Raw genomic sequence first — 24,503 nt, forward strand, 5'->3', positions numbered from 1 at the left:
CTCACGGCCAGACACTTCCCAATCGGCCCAACCCCGTCACCAGGCGCAACGTCCGGCGGCGGCGGATTCAGCGATGATGACGACGACGACGACAAAGGGAATTACAGTATCCACCAAAACCCTAGTTGCAGCTATGATTATCAAAATGGTCATTGTAGCTTTAGTGGTAGCGGTAGTGGCGCACAGGGATATGTGAGGAAGCGTGGACAGGAGAATTTGGTCCCTGCTCATGATTGCGTGGCGAGGTTTCCGAATAAGCTCCATTTTGGAGCGACTTTGCCAAGTTCACGTTGCTGGAAGTGTGGGGAATGAACAGATGAAGGTGACGAAGAAGGAGGTGTGAGGAAGATGAAGAAAGAAAAAGGAGATATAAAGAAAACACAATAAAGAGAAAATGAAGAATGAAAAAGAAAAATAAAGAAAAAAGTGCTTAGACGAAAATGCCCCTGACTTTGAATATGATTTGGGTTGTTTCAGGGAAAATATTTTTGAGAATCCGTTTTCGGAGTTTCACCCGTTTTGTTCACCGAAAATGATTAGTCAATTGAACGGTCAAGAAAATATTCATGTATATAAAATTAGGAAAGTAAATTTCTTAATCTAAGAAGATGAAAATACTTTTCGGAATTGCTTCCCTTTACTTTTTTAATATTTTATTTTTTTCTTTCTTTTTTTCTTTTATTTTTAAAAATAAAAATATTTAAAAATTAGAAATTTTTTTTGACTGAGATAAAATAATGGGATTGAAATTATTTTCCAAATATTTTTCAAATGAGATCCAAACACCATAAAATATTTTCCATTATATATCACCAAATAAAGTAAAACTAACTTTTTCCTAAAAATAATTTTCTGGAAAATATTTTCCAAAACGTTATATTTTCCGTAAAACAAACGCACTCTAAATTAGATACTTGGTCTTTAATTGAGATAATGTCTACTTTGAGTCATTTTTGAGAAAACCGCTTAACTGCAGGTTCTTATTTAGAATTTTCTCTGTTTTATCGAACTCTTGAAAAGTAGATGTTTCTAAAAATAATATATTTTATTATGAATGAGTATTTTCCCTACACATGAAATGCTGGACCACAAATGAAATATTGCGAAATATAATTGAATTTTAATGGGAATATTGAATAATCGGCGACCTGATCCAAGTCAAGATTCCATAGCGTTGGTCTGTAAACTCCGTAGATCGGAGCAGATCCGTAAAGCTTGTTCTCTTCCTCGAGCGATCTTCCTGTCGTCCCCTGTCCGAACAAAGACCTGGTCTTTGAGCTTCTTCTCGAGCTTCTAACTCATGGATGTCTGCACTAATCACTCGTCTCTTCCACCTTCTAGATGGCCGAACGTCAGCCGCTACCAAGTCTTCCTCAGTTTCAGAGGAGGAGATGATCGGAGCAACTTCCTTGGATGTCTCCACCAAAGCCTCACCGATTCAGGGATCGATGCATTTATCGCCCGCGAGGGGATTGAGATCGGAGAAGAGATCATGGAAAAGATCTTCCGAGTCATCAGGCAGTCGGAGATATGCATACCCATCTTCTCCAAAGATTTCGCTTCCAGTAAGAGTTGCCTGAAGGAGGTGGAGAAAATGGTGGAGTGTCGCGGGACAATCATGCCCATTTTCTACGATGTCAGCCCTTCAGTGGTCGGCAAACAGCAGGAGAGTTATCAGCAGTCCTTCTGCAGCCATGCGGCCCAGGGGGTGGAGTCAGCGACTATAAACAAGTGGAAGGAGGCTTTGCAGAGTGTTTCAGGAAAACTAGGATGGGAATTGGAGAAATTCCAGCACGGGTAATTTGAAATCAAGATTTCGATGCTTTTCTACTTCCCCAACACTAGTGATCTAGTAAACGATCTAGTAAACGACCATTTGTTCCTTTTCACATCTTCCTCTTTCCTTCTTTTCCCGTTTGGCAGGGATCATGAACTCATAAAGGAGGTCGTTTTGACGGTCCGCCGGCTGTTGAGGAAGGACGAGTTAGATGTGACAGAACATTTAGTGGGAATGGATCACCATGTGCAAGAGATGATGAGAAAACTTGGTGTTCACTATGAAAATGGACGAGTGGTTGAAGGGCAAATGCTGACGGGAAAATATGTGGTTGAGATATCGGGCCTTTCAGGGATCGGTAAGTCAACTCTTGCCAAGATTGTCTACAACAAAATCCATCATCTCTTTGAAGGATGCTGCAGCTTCCTTAACGATGTCCATGGAAAGTTTGAGGAAAGGAGGCTCCTATCTCTCCAAGAAGATTTAATTAGTGACCTTCAAAAGAAAACATGTACACTCAAATCTTCTGCCGAAGGTACCGCATTTATCAAGTACAAATTTAGAAATCTGAGGGTTCTCATTGTCCTTGACGATGTTAGTGATTTTGAGCAAATCGATTCGTTAGCCAGAGATCCAAGTTGGTTTGGCCCAGGAAGTAGGATAATCATTATCTCTATGAGAAGCAATCTTGTTGACAGATATGGTCAGGTGCCCGTTGAAAACTACGAATCTCCAGAAACTGCTCGTCTAAGTGTGCTTGAAACTGGAAGCCAGAGGCTTGACACCTCCAGAAGAAGCAGTGTTGTCAAAATTTGTGATGACATCATCGTTGAAAAATACGAGCTAAAGCAAATGAATGATGGACATGCTTTTCAACTGTTCTGTAAGTATGCTCTTAGAGGAAAACCTCTTCCAGAGGAATTCTCCTCTTTGGCACAGGACATTAATTTGGCTACTGGAGGGCTTCCTTCTGTTATTCAGGTTGTCGGTTCATCTTTATATGGAAAGCCCATAAAGTTTTGGGAGGAGGCATTGGATAGATTGAAGCGAGAGCCTTTCAATAAGGAAGTCAAACGAATTCTGAAGAGGAGATATGAAGCTTTAGAGGACAATGCCCAACAGATATTTCTCGATACAGCATGTTTTTTTATGGGAAAGGACAAGACAATTCCGTGTTACATGTGGGAAGCTTGTAAATATGATCCTTGTAGAGGTGTTGACGAACTTCATAACATGTCTTTGGTAAAGACCAGAGAAAATAATGAATTGTGGATGAATAATCAACTAAAAGTCCTTGGGAGGCAGATTGTCAAGGAGGAAAATCCAAGGGAGCCTTTCAAGCGTAGCAGGCTATGGAATCGGGAGGATATTGAACGAGTATTGAATGAAAGGAAGGTATATTTTGAAGACAAGAAAGTCTCTTTTTTAGTTTGAATTAGAGTACTTCTTTTGATTACGTAATTCTGTTTTCAGAGATGATTGTGAATGCACTTCTATTTCACTTTCTCCTTTTACCATTTTTCCACGATTGGCAGGTCGATGCTGTTGAAGCCCTTAGTGCCACGTTCGACAACTCCCATTCATTACCTGAACGCAGATTTTTTCGTAATTTCTCGAATCTTAGGTATCTTAGAATGAACCACGCTATTATTAAAGGAAAACAGCAGAGTGCTAAGAACTCCAGAGAGGATCTTTTCCTTCCACGATTAAAGTGGCTTGAATGGCAATGGTGCCACAAGATCTCCAGTCTACTTGCTTTAGATCTGTCAGACTTGGTCGTTCTTGATCTGTCTCGGAGTACCTCCAGAACTTGGGGGTGCTGGAGACAAATTATGAAGGTATGATGGCATAAATGTGCATTTTTTTTGCTTCATATTGGACAATACCCTGTAGTAAACAAGGCTTTTATATTTTCTTGTTTTGCAGAAGGCCAAAAACTTGAAAGTTTTGATCCTTAAACATTGTGGTTGGCTAGCTGAATCTCCAGTTTCCCATGCACCCGCAAACTTAGAGAGACTAAACCTGGAATACTGTTCTACATTACCGGGTGTTGGCAGATCCATTAGCAAGCTAAGGAACTTAGTTTCTTTGAATATCAAGTTCTGCAGCTTCGTGCAAGAGTTGCCAGAAGATATAGCTTCCTTGGTAGCTTTGAAAGAGCTTTACATCGATGGAACTTCCGTTAAAGCCATTGATTTCCCTGAGGGTTCATATGGGAAGCTTGAAATTCTGAGTGCTTGCAATTGTAAATCCTTGTCTCTATCCAATTCAATTGGTAACTTGAAATCTCTTTCATACCTAGCATTGGACGACACTGAACTGAGTGAGCTCCCTTGTTCAATTGGATTGCTGGAGAATTTACAGACGCTATCACTGAGAAACTGCAGGAGCTTGTGGAAACTGCCAGATTCCATCGGAAGCCTTGGGGGGCTGCAAGTCATGGATCTTTCAGATGCGGTAGTCGACGAACTACCTTTATCTGTCAAGGATTTGAGAAACTTGAAAGTACTAAAGATGCCTCGCACTTTTGTAAGAGAATTTCCTGGAGGCATTAAGAATCTAGAGAGTTTAGAAGAGATAGATTTCTCAGGCTGCAAAAGTTTGACAGGGGAATGCAACATTACGGGATTAGCCTCTCTGAGGGTCTTACTTCTAGTATATACTGATATTTCTCAGCTGATTGTGACTGTTCGTGGATACTCTGATCTCCAAAACCTCAGATTAGATGACGGTGTTCTCATCTTGAAAGTTGAAACTACTAAACGGGCACGGCATCAGTTCAACGGATGTGAGACTGCGACCCAGTTCCAGGCTGATGGACATCACATCAGCATGACGACGACGAGTCAGACATTGAAGCAAGGTGGCGATCAGACAGAAGCAAGAAAGTTATTGGTGGATGAGGTTTGGCTACAAAGTAAGTTAGCGCTCCAATCCCTTTTAACTCATATTTGTAACTCATCAAGCATGTCAACTGATCTTCCTGCAATAAGGGCTATTAGGGGAATAAATAAAAATTTTCGCCTCTGTTCTGAATTTTCAATTTACATTTTTCTTTCTTTGCTTTGGCCATCACACTCGCACACTTTTTATTGTCTCGTGTGTGTGTGTCAACTTACTGCGATTTTGCGCATACGTGTTAGTTTCTGTTTGACTCGGTGAAAGATTTCACAGTTTGTTTGATTGCTCTCAAAGGCAACTTCAAGGCTGTTAGAATGAGTTTTATAGTTCCTTTGGTAACGAATGGGCCAATTTAAAAAGAAAAAAATAGAATTAGGCCCAAGAGACTCAAGCCCATCTCTCAGTTGAGGGATTTCTAAACTTTATGTACAGAATGCAACTGAGTCCTATGGATTGATTCAAGTCCGAAATCTTCTTCAAAAAATGTAATCAAGTCATGTTGAGCACCACATTTATCATTGGACTGGAATATTAATGTTTGTTTTGATATTGTTGATCAAATGAGTAGTTCCTGAGATGTATATAGTTTTGTTGAAGTGATATAACTAATTTTTTGATCTTGTACATATTTTTATATACTAATTTTTCACAAATATGTTTCTGGTACCGTTTATAAATATATATAGTGGATGCTCACTCTACTTAGAAAAGATTTGTACCACTTACTGAGTGGTGGATTACTCATACCATATATCTCAATTCTTTTTCAGGTTCCACAATTACTGGCGAATAGGACGAGAGCTTGTAGGAGTTGGATTTTGGTATAAATAGATATAGTTGTATCGTTGGGTTTAGTTTGTTAGTCACCGGAGATGTATATATTCTTTTGGGTGGACTTGTGAACTGTAATCTTATAACTAGCTTGCTATTTTGTCGGATATATAGATGAATATATATTGTGGTAATAAGTTAATGCTGGTTATATAATGGAGGCTGTGCCTTTTGGGTAGGAGGACGGCCTTATCATTTACCCTATACTTGAGATGTGACACCTTTCTCGACCGTCCTTCGTGTATTCATTTGCATAAGCATTGCTATAGGATTTTATTCTCCAATTTGCCAAAGTCAACTATTATCAAATTGCTTGCTTGTTTATGATTTTCGAATATCGGAAATTGACCACTATAAGTTTGCTCGCTGAGTAGGAATTGCCCAGGTTAAAGAATATGAGTAGACAATAAATAAAAATAAACGGGGTGGGATTAGTAATAGGATGATGTGACTTAACCCACAATATTTTCATTTTTTTTATTCTTTTATGTTTTTATTTTGGTAGAGAGTTGGTGAATTAGTTTTTTTTTTGTTTTCTTTTTGGTATTAGAGCTAATAGGTGTTTTTAAGAATAGTTTTGTCTTAAAATAATCCTGGATCAATAGTAGAGAAGAGTCTTTGTTTTGTTCTTTTTTAGTCAATTTTAGCGCTATAATTAAAAGTTCTAAATTTGACCATTCAACACAAAATCTTCAAAGGTATAATATGTGTGTGAATGTTGTTGCACTTAAATTACCAAAAAGTGGCAATTTGCTATTTCAAATAAACTTGAAAATGATTATATTTGTTTTCTATCAATGATTGATTTAATTTAACTAAATATGAAAATTATATATGTAATTATCTGATTATAGATCGATATGTTTAGGTCATTCAAAAGTATAATTGTATTAAAGTTTGAGTTTACACGCAAAATAGAAAAGAAACTAACTTTCTGACGGTAGTATTATGGTCGATTTAACTAACAAGAGTTTAGTGTATTTTATTTTCAAAATTTTAAACGCAATTCCCTCCATGTGCTAGGCAAGGTACTTATCTCATCCAGCGATTCTTATTCCAATTACTTACATGCCCGCACGCTCCGTATGTGGCTCTTAAGTACATTATGTTTTAAAGTGAAATAATTAAGCTAAATTATGCAAAATTCTTCTGATTAGCAATGGATTCATGTTGTTTAATTGAAAAAATTGTCCAAAAAGTCATAAATCTTTTGCAGTTTTGCCGATTTAGTCATAAACCTTTTAATTTTGCCAATTGAGTAATAAACATTTTCACATTTTGCCAATTGAGTCAATTCGGCTAATTTTTGCTAGAAATAGCTGACGTGGACCCCGGTTGTACCACGTAGGACTGCCGGCGTTGACGTGGATAATTTTAATAATATTTTAATATATTTTTATCATTTATTTATTTTCTTTTCTTTCTTTTTTTTTCTTTTCTTCTTCCTCCTCTGGCCGATCTCCAGAGGCGAGGTCCGGCCTCTAGCGAAGCTCGCCTCCGGTCGGTCGTCCGCCAATGGTCGACGACCAGCTAGAGGAGGAAGAAAGGAAGAAAAAAAAAGAAACAAAAAAAGGAAAAAATAATAAATAAATAATTGAAAAATCATTAAAATATCATTAAAAATCGTCCATGTCGTGCCGGCTATCCTACGTGACACGGCCGGCGTTCACGTTAGTAAATTCAAGCCAAAATTGGCCGAATGGACTCAATTCGCAATAGGTGAAAATGTTTAGGACATGTTTAGGACTGAATTGGTAAAAATACAATAGGTATATGACTTTTTGGACAATTTTCCTATTGTTTAATACATTGTGCTTAAAAGACAATTGAATATTCAAATTTTTTAGTTAGCTAAAATTTTGAAAAACATATGCGCTGCATGGACATGATGATCTAAGTTCATTATAATGCGACTTTTCCTTATTTCACCAGAAGAAGATTAAGAAAATCAGTCAATTAGCATGAATTTGGCCATGAATAAATATATATAATTTTGTCTATGAAATGCTTCCTGCAAATAAATAGCATGTCCTTGTATTGTTTCTCAACTTATATAGTTCTTGGAAGAGTACCAGAAACCTAGCTTTCATTTTTTATTCAGAATAATCACTTGGACCGTCCGCGAAAACGAATTTTGCTGATGGCCGTTAGACGGGTTTCATAACAAGGTATCTCTGCATTACTCATTTAAGTAGAAAAATTCCCAGGATAATGCTGCTGCTGATTTGTTTTGACACATACGAATGCGGCTCATTGAGGAACCGCGAGTAATGGAGAGAGAGCGCAATCGAGCTCATTGGTATTCTTGTCTCCTCATCAACCCAATCCTTCCTCTAAATACATATGTTGCTGCAGAAAAGCTCATTAATCTTCATACTCGGTCTCTTCAATTTTCATCCTCGTTGTTTACTGCATATCTCCATCCCTCCACATTCTCTTGGTCCTCTTCCGTTTCTTCACTCTCTTCCTCGGATGTCTTCTCCACGGTTCCTTCACCACATTCAATGTGACGGGAGTAGGGCTGGCAGCGCCTTTCCTCTTAGCGGACTTTGCTGGTGGCGTCCTCAAGTTCGGTTTCTGTCTGCTTACCCGTTGGCGCGCTTCTCCTACGTAATTGTCTTTATCACTAGCTTCGTCCATTTCATGACCCGCATTGCGAGTAGCATTCTCTGCATTCTCATCAGCCATGAACTCGGGATGCTCTCTTCTCAAGTGAAGTTTGAGCTTTACTCATGAATATAAGCATTGTCACACGTCTCGTACGGACAAGCATAATGGCGGTCAGATGATGCCGACCCATAAGCTCTGCTGGAAGGCTTCGAAACTTAAGTAGCGATCTTCTCCGGAGGTGGCGTGAAATTTTGGGCTAATTCAAAAAAAAAAAAAATACAAACTTTAAGTCGAGTGACAATTCTGATCTCAATTTTTTTTATTTCATAAAAAATCACTAACTTTCACCCTTATCTCAAATTTCACATCCCGTTAACTCTCTATTTTAAGTGACCCTTGTTAGAAAAAAAAAAATTTCTGGTCGTGAGCTTGGTGGATCTCGTCCATTGCGTCTCTCAACGAGTAGTGGTCCAGCGCTTCATATTACGACAAAAAGGCGGAGTCTAATCGGAGAGAGATCTTTTTATTTGCTGGTGAAGTGAAGGAGACGATGAACAGTTTTACCGTTATTTTTCAAGCTGTGGCTCAGAAAAGAAGATAATGAATAGTACTTTAAATCCAGTCAGCAAGCCACTTGAATTTATTGTTGAGGTGGAACAGACAAGTTGGAAATCAATGGTTTTAAATTAAGGGAGGCTAGATTTGGGATTTAAGTGAACATTAGTGATTTTTTAGGAGACAAAAAATGTTAAGGTCAGAATTGTCACTCGATCAAAAGTTTGTATTTTTTTTGGAATTAGGCCGTGTAATATTTGTCACCTCAACTCACAGATTCACCTACTATCCATGCGGATTCATGGCCAGCTAATTCCAGCTGCTTTACCTTGCACAAATGTTTTCATTTTTTTTAATTTCTTTTCTTTCCCAGCTTCACTCAGTATTTATTATCTTGCCCATCTCGCCTCTTGCTCGCCTTTTTTTATATTTCACCAAAATAATGGACCCATTAACTTCCATAAGTTCGACCGAAAAAAAAACTTCCATAAGAAATAAAGAGTATCTTTCTCAATTTCCTTGATAGGTACTAGTTGAAATTCGTAGTGAATATGCTTTATTGCTTTCCAAGTTTAATCAAATGATCCAATTTCTTAATTCAGCACATCCCATGAGCAATGCACATGCAATTTTCGGTTATGGCGAGTATTCAATGGGCTTGGCCGAAATTCATGCTCTCGCGGGCTTAGTCCAATTAATTCTAATTAAGGTCAAAATCTCCCCACTAAAGTCAATCCAATTACAATGCAGTTTATGTGGGCTTATTACTATTAAATGATAATGCTTATAACATGCAAATTAATAATAGTTTTGTTTAGAAATTGGGATCAATCCCTAATTTTTTTATGCAATAAATTGCTAGCCAAAATTTAGGTATCAACAGAGTCAGTCGTTTATCTTTTTATTGCTTGATTTGCCTCTACACATCTTTGTGTGTATCAGTGAAAGCGATACACAAAGAAAATTCTGCAAAAGGAAGCAAGACCAACCCTTTCATGCTGAGATGCAATGTAGTTTTTAAGTTTGGGCAAGTTTTTGTCTTTTAGGCCAAGATTCACTCTAGAAAGTCTGGTATCACTGGGCGGGGAACCAACCCATCCAAGGAATAGATTAGAGGTGGCAATATGGGTCAGAAACCCATTTATTAACTCATTTTTAGTAGGCCCACTAGGTTGAATATGGATCACTTGAAATTTTAAAAACAGGTCAAAATGGGTTTGCAACATTAAAGCTCAAGTTTACATGGGTCGAAAATAGGTTTGTAAACCCATATTCAACCCATGTAAGTTATTAAGTTGTAGCCTTGTAGGGTAAGTAGCTTAAGTGAATCATATTATCGTAACATGTCATTTGAAAAAAATATATATATATATATATATTTTTAAAATTGATTTTTTAATTTTCTTTTTCTTTTTTTCCTTTTCTTTTTCTGATTCCTGGCGACCGGCCATGGGCAAGTTTTGAGCTTGCCGAGCAAGCTTCAGCTCGTCTAGATCACGAGCTTGAGCTTGTCCGGCGAGCTCCAAGCTCATCCAGATCGGCGAGCTCGAGCTCATCCGACAAGCTTCTCGCCGATTTGACCGAGCTCACTTGCGGCCGGCCGAAGAAGAAGGAAAAAAATTAAAAATTTCTTTTTAAAAAAAAGAAAAAAAAGATATTTAAAAATATTTAAATTTTATTTTTTTAAATTATAAATATTGTTCACTTATTTTATATTGCATTGAAGCATTTTAGCAATATAAATATTTTTAAAAATTTATAAGAAACAAGTTTTTTCCTAAATTGGATTTGATATTAAAGTCTTTTAAAATAAGGGTTGAGTCGGATCAGGTATAGGCCGTTAGATTTACACTTCATGAATATGGATTAAAACGGGTTGAATGGGTCAATATGGGCGGACCCTTTTTTACCCGACCCGACCCACCCGTTTAACACCCCTAGAATTAATAGATCATCCTTAGTTCAAATTGAAATATTGACCGAAAACAAACACGCTAATGATCTACTCAACAAAACACATGAGCTGTGGATAAAAGAACGCAGCTAGTGTAACTTGGATGTGTAGTCCCAGTTCGGGTTTCAAACACTTATGAACTGGGGTGTAAACCGACCCATATGTATGACGTGGGTCTAACAAACAAAACATTTATAAATGAAATGTTTCATTAAGAAAGTGGTGGTCATTCATGAGGTTAATTGCTTTTCTTCAGCAACTAATATGTACAATACGGCTAATTTCAACGACATAAAGCATAATTTCTATCATTAATTTCCGACGACATGAGCACTTTCCATACAAATAATTGCAACAATTGTCGATGAGCAACTCAAGAAAAGATATGAAGCTGAAACCGAAATACGTTTGAACTCAATATTGTTCATCTACTTTATTGCTAGAAAATTTATAGTTCGGAGATCATTGCCAATTCTTTTAAAATTTAAGTTGTTCAAGGTATGTATGCTATAATGTTAAGTGTTTTGATAGATAAGTAGCGCTGACTTTATTCTTTGAGAAGTTAACAGATCCAACCAATTTGAATTTTTTGTACTTTTTATCTTGATGATGGCCCGAGGAGTACTAGGTACAATCCGACATTTGTACAGGTGAATCATTTCGAGAAGCCCAAACAATTATAATATCAGGGATAATTAGGCATTATTTTGCAATAGCTCCCAAATTTTAAAATGTCACAAATTTTTTCCCCTAAACTCTGATAATGTCGCACAATGGACCCCAAACTCTGAAAAGTTACAGGTTAACTCTTGAACTTTGATATTTGTCGCAACGGCTAATTTTTCTAGTCTACATAACTATCAAGTGTTATTTGAGATTGGATTAAATTATGTTTCTTGACAAACTCAGCTGAATTGTTGTTAACTTCATTAGTCATACATCCTTTCTTTTTTCTTAACTTCATTCACCATGTAGTAGTGATGATTCTAGACAAGAAAAAAAGAGCAAGTCCCTTTTTAGGGAACTTTTAATCTGCTATGCAGAGGGAAAAAAATTAGTGACAAAAACAAAAACCAAAGCACAAGAGGATAATATGTAACTTCTCAAAATTTGGGGGGTGTTATCGTGCGACGTCGTCAAAGTTCGAAAAAGTAATTCCCGACTAATATGTACAATAGGGCAAATTTCCAACGACACAAAGCATTTCTCTTTGGTTAATTTTCAATGACATGAGCATTTTCTCTTATTCAGTGCATGTGTATTGTTAGATTATCATAGTTTCTATGAATATATTCCCGACAGTCATTGAAATTCATGACTACGCTAAATTGATACATATCCATCACATTGATATGAAATACAGAAAAATAGAAGAAAGAGGGAAACATATTCGATTGAGAAGAGTAGGTCGACACAAATTTGAAATTGCGGGTGACATAATCTAATCAACCCTACTAAGCACAACAAATGACAAAATTCAACCATCTAATCCAAACTAACATTGTATTATTTATCACGATAAATACCACCTATGGCAGAATTTTTAAGATTCTTACATTTATGGCATCAAGTTGGGATCTACATATAGGTTAATTAGGTTAGAGGGTAGGGTAGGCAACTTTTTGAGAATGTGGCAGTGTAGCAAATCCAGAATCTGAAGACTTGACATGAACTGGATTTCTGATGGAAGGCTGGATATACGTGTACCCCGAAGCCTCAGTTCTCTGAGACGATGTAGTTTCGAAATATCACTAGGAATGACTCCCTCCAAACTCCTGCACCAGGAGGCATGAACTACTTCCAAGTTTATCAACTGTCCTATGTCACAAGGAAATTCTCTTATGAAACAAGAATCCATCTTCAGCACTTTCAAAATCCGCAGGTTTTTAGTTGAATCGGGCAATCTTGAGATACCCGTACCCGAGATATCTAACTCTACTAATGACTCTTCCAACTTGCCAATGGATTCCGGAAGCTTTCCTAGCTCACGACAATCCCTCAAAGACAGGCATCTAAGTTCCTCCAAGTCTCCAATTGACTCAGGGACTTCAAGAATTTTCGCGTTATCCAAGGCTAGCACTGAAAGAGCTTGAAGTTCACAAACTGAACCAGGGACACGAACCAAAGAGGAGCAATTAGTGGCACTAAGAATTTGCAGTCGAACCAATCTACCTATTGACTCAGGAAGTTCCCGAATGGAAGTGCCATCAATCAGGAGATCTCTCAAAGCATTCATCCCATCCATTTCCACTGGCAACATGTTAAGTTCGAAGCAAAACCTCAAATTCAGGGAAACCAAGAGCTTCAGATCATTAATTGAAGGATCCAAATGAACCAATCGAGAACATCGCTCCATGATCAGTATCTCCAAATTTGGGTAACAAGAGAAGCTGGGGCTAACTAATAAGTCCACACAACCTGTGAGATTCATGACTTTCAAACGCTCCATCTGCAAAACAACAGAAAATGTTCAGATGGCGTAGAACTCTCAATTTACTTAAGGGCCAACACAAACACAAAAACAAATGAGCTATAAACCCACCTTAATTCCTTTCCAACCGCCCCAGGATTCTGTAACCTTACTCCACGAAAGATCAAGAATAACTAGGTTCCTCAAATGAATGCTGACTGCTTCAAAATCTGGAGGGCACCCTTGCCAGTGAAGCCACCGAACGTTCAATAAGGCATCTGCAAATCTTCCACCAATATTGGCGCGACCCAAGCTGAGAAATGTCGTGCTCGGTAGGATCTCAAAGCCTGCCATAATAGTGTTAAGGTGGTCTGTTCCCTGCACGATGGACCACAAAAGTCAAGTAGAGAAACATGTGGAAGTCTTCAGACGATTAAACAATTACTATGGATCATTAGGCAAAGAAAATGCTTCATACGTGAAACCTTTTCAAGAAAATCAAAAAAGAAGTAAGGCCTGCATGCTACGTTTTTTTCCCCGGCATACCCTTTTCCTCTTCTTTGTGTCGTGGGCTATGGCAGGAACGTAGAATCTAACACATGTTCCTGGATCACGAAAACCTTCATAAACTATCTTCCTGGCAAGGCACCTTAGCATGCTGTGCATGCCTATTTTATTTTCTTCCATTTTTATTAGGGACCTACGACAAAGGACCTCGATTTCATCATAAGGACGATCATAATGATGCCACATATACGAGGCAATCCTACAATCCACATCTGGGAGAAAACATGCAATATCAAGATACATCTGCTTTTGCTTTTCATCTAATGCTTCATAAATTATGCCCAGAATCTCTGGTAATCTTCCTGAAATAGTTGTACGAGATCTTTGAATTTAATCCATTCTTCTCGTCCTTTACCATGCAAAAAAGAACCGAAAACTTTGACAAGTAGGGGAAGTCCCTCCGCAGCCTTGACTATTGTGTTTGCATTTTCATCATAAGGATGTAGTTTATAACTCAATCCCCTTGCATACTGCCCGAAAAGGTCGAAAGCTCGATTATCATCCATTGGACTAACATCGTAAGTACAAGCCATCCCTCGATCAACAAAGCCTTGAAGAATGCTTCTTTGTTTTGAGGTGACAATTATTCTACTTCCAGAACCAAACCAATCAAGCTTAGCTCCTACAAACTCCTTGAGGAGGGAACCATTTTCCAAATCATCGAGAACAAGGAGAATTTTCATATTCCTAAATATTTCTTTCAAAAATCGTAGTCCTTTGAAAGTAGAAGCAACCTCATACTCTCTTTTCAAAATATCAAAGAGCAACTTGGTTAGAAGATACTGAACACCACCAGAATGTCGCATCGTTTCTTCAATCTCCGCAAGAAAACTGCAACCGTCAAAGTGAAGGGAGATTTTGTTATATACGATCTTGGCAAGAGCAGTCTTTCCAATGCCATCTCTCCCATGGATTCCAATAATCCGTACGTCATTTACATCCATCTCCAATAAGCTAATTATTTACGATGCTTGACCGTCTTCAAGCTCCTATAAAGGTACTTTAAGTTTAGGAGAATGTAACTTTAGTAGAGAGGAAAAGAGAGCTGAGGAAATATACAGAGATACTGTAAGTTCCAGAAGATACTGGCATTCTGTGAAACATGCGTTTTGACTGTGCCTGCCAATCAATCATATGCCTTGTTAGTTGAGATGTTGTAACTAATGTTCAGCTGATAGAATAGATAAGTAGTTGAAGACAACCTCTACTGAAGTTCATCCAACACAATCATTCATCCCATGAATCTCATCTAAGCTAAGGATACAAAAGTAACTGATGTCTCCATTATCGAAAAATCTTAGTAAATCTGGCTTACTAAGCATCAAAAAGCCTAAACTGACTAACATACCCTGTTTCTTATCCTCCGTAGTCTGAAAAGGAAGCACAGAAAGGTAACTACCAGCCTTATCAGGGACCATCTCCGAGTCACCTGCAGGGATAAATCCAGTTAGAGTTTTCTTTGGGATCTCATTTAAAAGTGCAAGATCTATAATAAATAAGATTTAATTGCACAGAACGAGGAAGAAAACACAAACATAATTTGAATAATCCCATGTCGCACTGTTTCCACCAGCACAGAAAATCATCAGCCATCAAGAAAGTTAATATTTTTGACACATTGATGACAGGCCCATCATAAATGGTAAAAGCAGTTAAATGCGAAAACCTTTTAAATATAGTATCCAGACGTTAAGAGGGATGCTTTAGGTTTTGTGTGAAAATAGAAGTAAATATGTAAAACTTCTCAAAGTGCAAACTATCGATCACAACAGTCGATCAGAAATTTTCATTTTCCAGGAACCATGTGAGCTACAATACTCTCTATGAGTTACAACTATAAATGCTATTTTGCAAGTTCCCTGTCCTGCAGAGAGAGTTTCTAGACTGGCATGTCATCTCTTTGTGGTTTTATTGCTTAAACAACATTTCTCTATTGATTCTCCAATCCCGCTATTTCTATCTTCATCTATAGTAATTTGTTGGAGGTTTTTACTCTGATTAGTTCTAATACCAACAATCCTTCCTCAAACGAAGCACAGTATTAAGAGATAGATCATCTTACCCATTGCATTCTTTACTGGATAATATTATTCATGCACCACAACTATTAAAGTGTCTCGGAAGCAATGCATTGAGACCACTATAAGAATTTACCACAAGATCAACAATTCTGTTTAATCAGTTCAACATCAGAGTCCACCAAACAAAAAAAGAAAGTGAAGAACCATTCCAGTTCTCTAATATGCTGAACTATCTGAAGTGGCAAAGAAGCTGATGAGACACAAGCTGAAGGTGACAGCTGCATAAGGCTATGGTGATGGGGATGCAAAACGACGACTTAGATGTTTCCGGACAAAATGATGGGCTTCAGGCTATTTGAGTATAGTTGCATTTCAAGAGATGCTTTTGCGATCGACCTAGATGGTCATTTGGCAGGTAAATACTGAGTAGGCAATGATAATAAACATATATAATTAGAGGTAGTGCTGTATCAAAAAGATAAGTTTGATGCATTGCTGCTCCACTTAACATAAAGCTATAGACACTCTCATCACTGACATCATGAGATTTATAATTACCTGACATTAGCTTGCATAATTAAAAGAACAGATCACTATCAGATCAGCATTGTGGTGGCTTAAATCCACAATCACCAAACAGCAAGCTATTTACACTACAATGAGCTATGCTGGATATGATCTTTGATGACAAAAAAAAAAATCGAATCTATTATACACGTAAAAGTACATCGAATGGAGCTATATCATTGATTCATATCATCCAAAGCTCCGATCCCTCCAGCTACGCTTGTATAAAAAGAAAAAGATTAATGCTCCCACTTGCGCCACCATTAATGTACTTTGGACAATATTCCTACACTAATTTATCTAGGGTGTTAATTTCAAGGGTTAATACCACGAAAAACCCTAAATTGCTACCCCAGTGATAAATTTACCCAAAACTAATTTTTTTACCACCAAAAACCCCAAATTGGTACACTTATGACAAATCTATCCAGAACTAATTTTTAGATTACCAAAAACTCCAAACCGATACACTTGTGACAAATTTACCCTCCGTTAAATTGGATTAATACCATGAAAAATCACAAACCGATAAATCTGTGACAAACTGAGGAGGAAAACCCTAAACCGGTACACTCGCCAATTGCCACATGTCATTCAACCAAACAATTTGACAGTAAAACTTAACGGAAACTAACGGAGGGTAAAATTGTCACGGGTATACTAGTTTGGGGTTTTTGATGGTCAAAAGATTAGTTTTGAGTAAATTTGTCACAGGTGTACCAGTTTAGAGTTTTTCGTGGTATTAACCCTAATTTCAATATAATTAATAACAGTAGTCAATAAGCTAAATATGCCCATCTAAATTCTATTTGGTTTTTCCATTTATTAGTCATACATAGTTGCAAATTGTTCATTTCACAAATTATGTAGTTGTATCTAACTCTTTAGAATTATTTATCATGCGTTCGCACATATATAATTTTACTAGAAAGCAATTAGACATTCTTTACATTATAGAAAAGATTGATATCTTATATGGTGCTTTAGCCATGTTGATAACAATCACCAAAGTAATGAAAATCCTAATTAAGTTTTTAGTTTTTCTTTGTTAATTTATAAATCTAGTTACACTTCATTTTCACATAGTCCTTCCAGTTTGAAAATCTAAAGAGCTATCGACATTAGTAATCGTTGAAAATAAGATAATTAGAAACCTTATCTATTTAATGGTACTTTCATTATCATACTCCCTAGTTTAAATGAATAAATAAATGTAATTACTTCACAACTATCATATTAACCGCCAAAAGTAAGCTTACAAATACCCATTAAATTTTTAGTATAATCTCTGAAATTTCATGAAAATATTTTACCCCTTCTACCTTCTAAGCTAGGGTATAGCAAAACTTTTTATCTTGTCCCTTGATCTAAGTTTTAGCACCCACCATTCCTTCTAGAATATTAACTGATAACTCTTCAAATTTTGTTTCCTGTGATCAAAATAAATCCCTTCTCCATTCCCGTAGAAAGATTTTAATGACTGCCTCTTAGCAATATCATTTAACGTCCTAGCAATCCAAGAGACAATCTTAATGTCTATATGGGGTGATATTTTACTTAATTGGACTTCTACTTTTTACTTTTAGCATTATCAATTTTATTTTTCTTTGGTATAAATTTGATTCTTATTTAGTATAGAAGACCTATCTTAAATCATATCGATGTCAACATTCAAAGTAAAGTGAGCATTTTCAAAATTTCTAAATTTATTTGGCGAGTATATTCAAGAGCACCAAATGGGCCTCCCATTTACACTCTAGGCATTAGGAAATATCTAAGCAATTCAAGAAAGACTTGGCATCTTAAAACTGCCCCCTCTATGCCAAAAAAGTAAGGTGGAAAGCCAACCATCCCTTTCAGCACCTATAGAACTTTCCTCATTCTTAAAAGCCCACCTATCTTTCTTTCCAAATAACCCAGAAAATGGTACCAGAGCAAAACGCTTTGAGCATTTTAGCCTAGACGAAGCTAAGAGTTCCTCTCTAACAGACCCTGCCGCAACCTAACCAATGTGCAAGAGCGATAAAGTAGTATTCCAAAGTCTTCAAACCTCTAGGCAATGAAGGAGAAGGAGAGAAACAAATGCTCACGGTGCATTATCAAGCCGTTTACTGTCCTGTCCAATAAGCTAATTATTTGCAATACTTGACTCTCTTTAAGCTCCTAACTGAATGTAAGTTTAGTAGAGAGGGGCAGAGTAGTGAAGAAATTTACAGATGTACTGTAACTTCCAGATATTAACACCATTCTCTCAAACGTGGGCTCTGATTGTGCCTGCCAATCAATTATATGCCTCGTTAGTGGAGATGTTGCAACTAATGTTTAGCTGATAGAGTAGATAGGTGGATGAAGATAACCTCCATTCTCTCAAACGTGACCTCTGAATGTGCCTGCCAATCAATTATATGCCTTGTTAGAGGAGATGTTGCAACTAATGTTTAGCTGATAGAGTAGATAGGTAGGGGTGTCAAAACCAAACACAATACCCGAATCGAAACACGAACTGACCCGAACCGGCCTGAAATTTTAAGGTATTTTCGGTTCGGGTCTTACTATGTTCAGGTATACATTTATAAAATGGGTATTGTGACTTGTTTCGGTTTGGTTCGGTTCGGTTCGGTTCGGTTCAGGTCATAACATGAACCGAACCGAAATATGTTAGTTTACCAATATTGAATTGAAACCCTAAGTATTAATTCGCGATACACTCTCTCTCTTACGGAACGATTCGTCTCCTTCCACAACCCCTCAATCGAGGCCATCTTGGTCTCCCCCTTGGTCGCCGGCGTTGATTCCGCCTCCATCTTGGTCGTCCTTCGATGAGGAGGTTTCGTATGTTTTTCTATTAACTTCAATGAGGAGCCTTCGCAGTTCTCTACTCCGAATCATTTGTCTTTTAGTTCATCGCTTAATTCTATGGGGGAAAAGGTATTTATTTGTTATGGCAATTGAGCTCCTTTTCTAGATTGTTGGATGTTGTTGCTGCTTCCAGTGCAATTGGATTCTCTACTCTTTTCGGGCGTTAAAGATGGTGAAGCTTACGGTTTATGTTAAAAAGCTCTTGTACACAAGTTGATTTCAGCACAAGCAATTTAGTTGTATTCAAAGTGACGAGCGGCTTAATAAATACCCACTCTATAAAAAAAAGTTTTTACTAGACTTGCTTCTAAACGCACCCTCTGAAAAACCCACGCAAAAACCCGAAACCCGACCCGACCCGAACCGGATTTTTAGTACGGGTCCTATGCGATTCGGGTTGGGTTCGGGTCAGAGAGAGCACGAACACTTATGATTTGGGTCGGGTCGGGTAGTAGTGGAAGCTGACCCGACCCGACCCATTGACACCCCTAGGTAGATGAAGATAACTTCTGAAGAAGTTCCGCCAACGCTCACTCCATGCATCCCATCTAAGCTAAAGACAGGACCGTAAAACCCCTGTCTCCATTGTGGAAAAATGTTACAACTAATCTGGTTTACTAAGCATCAAAAAGCCTAAACGGACTAGCGTACCCTGTTTCTTACTATTATAAAAGAAAGATTGTGCCACATAAATGCTTAACTTACAAACCCTGTCTATCCTTTGATTTCTGAAAAGGAGGCACAGAAAGGTAAATACTGACCTTATCAGGGACCATCTCCTGGTTGCCTGCAATAATAAATCAAGTAAGAGCTTCCCTTGAAATCTTGCTTAAAGAAGAAAGATCTATAATAAACAAAAGTAAGTCCCACAGCATGAGGAAGGAAACACAAACATAATTTGAACGATCCCATTTCACACTGCTTCCACAAAACACCTGCACAGAAAATCATCAGCCATCTATAAAGTTCACATTTATTACCATCGATGACAGGCCTATCCTCAACGGTAAAAGCAGTAAAATGCAAAAACCACTTAAAGATAGTTTCCAGAAGTTACGAGGGATCGTTAACGTTTCTGTGAAAATAGAAGTGGATATGGGAAACTTCCTTTTCAAGTTTCATTTTCTTTTACCAGTGAGAGGGTTTTTTTTTTGACATACCAGTGAGAGGGTTGACAGGCGGGGATGTTGGCAGACTAGTCCACAGCTTTTTAAACATTGGGGAGGACTGAATGCTCAAAGGTGAGTGGGAAACGGATGGATCAATTTCCCAGGGTGAGACTCGATCTTGATGACCATTCATGACATCGTCGTCCCATCGAACCTGTTGAGTCATTGAACATTATCATCTCATGAGACTACAAGTTCAGAAGATTTTTCATATCCTACTGCAAGCACATAATGTTGGACCCAGTTTCCAGGAAAGTAAACCCCTTGGATACAAGAACACATACTGAATGCTCAAGCAATTCAAATTCCATGTAGAGCACTAATACAGAAGCTTGCCATGGACATTATCAAACAAGAGAAACCAAAGTTGTTACAAAAATTGGCCTCAAAGTTACAGATGAAAAGGTTAGAGAGGATCAAACTATCTGATAGATATTTTAACAGACACATTATTCATGTTCTTCAACTAATAAAGCAGCAGAAGTAGCTATATAAAGAAAGGAAAAATGCAAGAGTCGGACTTGAAGAGAAGAACCAGAAGTAAGAAAGTTGAGATAACTTAAATATGGCAAAATCACATCACCAGAAAGAACAGCTGACAGGGCAATCCATACAAAGGAAGCAAACTTTGATGTTTCAGCCAACCATATCTCTGGCAGCAAATGCTTACCATTAGGCATCTCCATTTTGAGTTGGGCCACCTATAAGGATCCAAGTCGCCTATCCTAGTCACTACACCGGTACACCTAAAAAAACAACCAAACAGGATAGGCATTCAGATAGACAAGGTGGCATTCAAAGGAAGAATAGAGATTATTTCCGCCATGTGATATAGCCATAGACAAACCTCTTTTCCGGTGCATCATCTACGTCAACTCTCATTTTGAACCTTGTCCCGATGCATATCACGTTGTTGATGCTTCTGACATACTTCTGATAGGGAACAACATACTCTGCATGGCTTGCCCTGCATTTTGCCATTTTATCAGAAAGCAAATATAGTTGCGTGGAAAGGAAGTATACAACATTCAGGTTGTGCACCTATTGACAAGTCAAGTGTTCTCAAAGGTCAACACATTTACGAGTCAAGTGTAAATGAAGAAGAGAGAATCGATTTCGAGGACAGGTTCCCATTTGATATTCCAGGAACATAAAACCCTTGTGCAGTCAATGGCAGAGTTATAGGCCTACAGCCAAGTAAGGCACGTCACTTGAATGATAAGACATGGAACTCTCGTCAAGTAGTACTTCGAATTCAGTGATTCAACTACACTGAAAGAGATCAACCACAGTCCCTGAGCCATGTCCATGAGACTTCAAAGGAACTTATGTGACTAACTATTCCAAGCACAGACTTTAGGCATTGACCACATGTGAGGCCGTGAGATCTCTCACCCTCAGGATTCTCAGTTAAAAGTGGAACACACAGCTATGGTTGACACTGCAAATTCACCGACTGCTACTATTTCTCTAAAATATATATATATATAATCAGCCACTGCCATGTTGGCAACACTATCAAGTTCTTGCAATGGTAAAAAATTGATATAATATGTAAAATCTTAGCAGTTTCATATAACTGCTGAGTGACTCTCAACCTGAAACTACACTGTCCTGTTGTGACAAGTACAATCCCTGTAATCGTGAATAGTACACAACTCCATAATTTTGCTTCACTTTTCATTGCTCGATCTTTTTCTTTTGCTGAGGTTGGAGTAGACTCACGGGATCAAAACCTAACCCATTGTTCAACCAGCATTTCATAAATAGCAACATCCCATAATACGATTCTCACACAGTTAATAATGAAACCCTTTTGATCTATTTCCTGTGTTGATGGAAAAAGTAATTCTCAATTTCAAATGTTTGTACTCAGTTTTATCATCACGACAACATTTTAGACTGTATATGCATGTAATTCATTTCGTTCTCTCTTTCTTAATAAGAAGCTGGTCTTATGTGAGTTAAATATCGTCCAGTTTCAATTGAAGGTCTGATACAAACAGGTCCAGGATCGTGACTACAAAGTTAACAAATCCAATATTTCTGAGTTACAATTACCTTGGACTGTAGAATACTTGAAAAACGCTTTTGCTGGATACAGCATGTGCAACAGCTGCAAGAACGCCAAGGCACAGACTCTGGTCACTGACAGTTGAACCAGGAAGACCATTCCTTGGTCGGAGCGCCCTTCTTATCCCCAATCTCAGTTTGCCGTCTTCTCCCCTAAAATGATTCAGTGGACATATAGTCAAAGGACAGGAGCTCGATTATTTTTGTTAGCTAATTATTCGGAAATTATTTACTGGATATTTCATCCTTTCTACAAGTGACAGTAACATGACTATCGCTAAGTATTCTGTCCAAACAATACAGTAATATGAGAGAATCAGCATATGCACCTCAAGAAAAGCACTGCATCCCCAGAAACAAGCTTCTTTTGGCTCACAAAACCACTCCATCCTGTGGTAAGCAGATGCCTTCTTGGCTGGCCTGAGGAAAAGCAAACACCAACCTTTAACAACTTGGACATCAAATCAAATTTACACCTTGAGATTCGAAACATTACCTCTATAAATATGGCGAAACCCCCATTCGTCTCCATGCAAATCCTTGGCGACAAGTGTCTGAGAAGGCGGTTGCTGCTTATAGTCCTGCAACCTAAAGGATTTAGCTTCTGTACAAGGAGCTCTTACTAAAACACAGAGGAACCTAGTAACAAAGAAGGTGAAGCAGAACATCATGGTAATACCAGAGGGGGAAAGCAATCTTCAGCTGCTCGACGCGGGACAGAGAACCCTCCATGGGTGCTAGTATCAGAACCTGTGAGTGTCTTAGAGAACATGTGAGGAGTTGATCTTGGAGGTGATCCTCCAATATCTTTCTCATCTACCCCCAGCTCAAGAGCTCTGCCTTCAGAATCTAACCCTACCAGCTACAAAGTAAATGAAAGTGTCATCATCTACAATAGAAACAAAATTTGTGCCGTACCCAAGATAGCAATACATTTGTTCTTAATCCCCAAACAAAATTTTTACCCAGAAAGCCAACTATAGAGCCTACTATAGTGTACCTATACATCATATACTCTACCTCCAAAAATACGAAAAGTAAATGACAGATGATTAACCAATGGGTTGCTTAAGAAACGCATACCTCTAATTGAGGAAGCAATGTGACTTGTGCGTATAGCTCATCATTGTCCTTATTAGCCTGTGTATCACAAAGTGCAATTGGCAAGAGGCACATGAAGAAGCAAAGTTTAGCAGCTGCCAGATAACTTCAAAAACAGGAGCACTCACCAGTAGCTGAACGTTCACAACTCTGCAAAAGATTTGTGGCGGAAGATCAAGGGTGGGCATCTCCATGGGCGAATAACGAGAAGCCGGGGCAACTTGTTCCAAGTGGCCTTGTGGGAAGTACAGGACCACATTCCCTCTCTTGGGCAGTGAGGTAAGTCGTCCAGCACAAGCATGCCAGAGCTCAGAGTCGATTGAGCAAGGCACAGTGGATGAGGAGGATGATGATGAAGAGTTTGAAATAGTGGAAGACAAACAGTGGAGACAACCATTGCCTTTCTCACAATGCCCATCACAACATGCATTGCCGCGGTTCTCTACATCACTCACTGCATGATTCAGATCAACTTCCATGAAGATCCACTTTCCTTCCAATTGATGTTCAACACGAGCTCAACTAAAAATCCAGCTTTTTCGCTGAGAGGAGAGAGGAACATCAAGAAAGATGAAACCTTTGAGCAATCAGGAGGGCGTGAAACTGAGAAATGAGTTCAAATCATGATTAAGAGGAATGAAGTGTATGGACAAAGATGAGTGAGTGGAAGATGAAAAGGGAAAAAAGGAGGTGAAGCAAATCATAACAAGGGACTCATAGAGGGATTCCTCCTCCATTTGCAGGTACTGTTACGAGGGAGCAGAAGTAGCGGCGGACAGGCATATGTATGGGAAGCACCAAACAAAAGCCAAAAGAATTTCTTTAATTTATAAATAAAAAGTCCAATTTGAGAGTGAGAAAGAGAGAGAGAGAGACTGTGTTCAGTGGGCGGACAAGCCAAGACAGTACAGAACCCACACTGCTTTGCTTTGTTGCCTTAGCTTTAACTTTTTGTTTTTCATGCTCAATGACAAATTTTTTCTTTTGTTTTTTATCCCACCCTTTTGATTGTTCCGCGTGACTGCACTCGTTAAGGACCCTTTTGATAACTAACCAAATAGTAAAAAAATTTATTTTTTTATTCGCAGAATCAATTTGAGAATAGAAA

At 38.2% G+C, this 24,503-nt stretch overlaps 2 protein-coding genes and 1 pseudogene across 2 annotated transcripts; 1 reads left to right on the top strand and 2 right to left on the bottom strand.

Annotated features, from left to right (window-relative positions):
- The first annotated feature begins 1,192 nt into the window (after window positions 1–1,192).
- On the top strand, window positions 1,193–5,687 carry LOC115667988 (disease resistance protein RUN1-like). Its single transcript, XM_056317010.1, has 5 exons — window positions 1,193–1,797; window positions 1,924–3,172; window positions 3,313–3,615; window positions 3,704–4,694; window positions 5,449–5,687. The coding sequence occupies exons 1-5, from the start codon at window positions 1,301–1,303 to the stop codon at window positions 5,469–5,471; spliced, it is 3,063 nt and encodes a 1,020-aa protein (XP_056172985.1). The 5' UTR covers window positions 1,193–1,300; the 3' UTR covers window positions 5,472–5,687.
- Window positions 5,688–11,996: 6,309 nt separating this feature from the next.
- Window positions 11,997–24,503, bottom strand: part of LOC115692987 (disease resistance protein RUN1-like) — an 86,859-nt pseudogene continuing 74,352 nt past the window's right edge.
- On the bottom strand, window positions 14,630–24,310 carry LOC115692991 (auxin response factor 4-like). The gene is made up of 13 exons (XM_056317192.1): window positions 23,524–24,310; window positions 23,378–23,434; window positions 22,974–23,156; window positions 22,791–22,875; window positions 22,624–22,714; window positions 22,283–22,447; window positions 21,069–21,188; window positions 20,892–20,967; window positions 20,213–20,375; window positions 19,814–19,839; window positions 18,042–18,195; window positions 14,954–15,034; window positions 14,630–14,724 (listed from the first exon to the last, which is right to left on the bottom strand). The coding sequence occupies exons 1-13, from the start codon at window positions 23,872–23,874 to the stop codon at window positions 14,630–14,632; spliced, it is 1,647 nt and encodes a 548-aa protein (XP_056173167.1). The 5' UTR covers window positions 23,875–24,310.

The sequence above is a fragment of the Syzygium oleosum genome, unplaced genomic scaffold (genome assembly GCF_021117445.2).
Source record: "Syzygium oleosum isolate NSW1041296 unplaced genomic scaffold, Sole_v2.1 Sole_v2.13, whole genome shotgun sequence".
Taxonomy (NCBI): Eukaryota; Viridiplantae; Streptophyta; class Magnoliopsida; order Myrtales; family Myrtaceae; genus Syzygium; species Syzygium oleosum.

Coding starts and splice junctions, on each gene's coding strand:
- LOC115692991 (XM_056317192.1), bottom strand. CDS start 23,874: ATGGAAGTTGATCTGAATCATGCAGTGAGTGATGTAGAGAACCGCGGC. Junction 23,157..23,377: donor CATTGCTTCCTCAATTAGAG/GTATGCGTTTCT, acceptor TTTACTTTGTAG/CTGGTAGGGTTAGATTCTGA. Junction 19,840..20,212: donor GCCTGTCAACCCTCTCACTG/GTATGTCAAAAA, acceptor TTATTATTGCAG/GCAACCAGGAGATGGTCCCT.
- LOC115667988 (XM_056317010.1), top strand. CDS start 1,301: ATGGATGTCTGCACTAATCACTCGTCTCTTCCACCTTCTAGATGGCCG. Junction 3,173..3,312: donor GAGTATTGAATGAAAGGAAG/GTATATTTTGAA, acceptor CACGATTGGCAG/GTCGATGCTGTTGAAGCCCT. Junction 4,695..5,448: donor GGATGAGGTTTGGCTACAAA/GTAAGTTAGCGC, acceptor ATTCTTTTTCAG/GTTCCACAATTACTGGCGAA.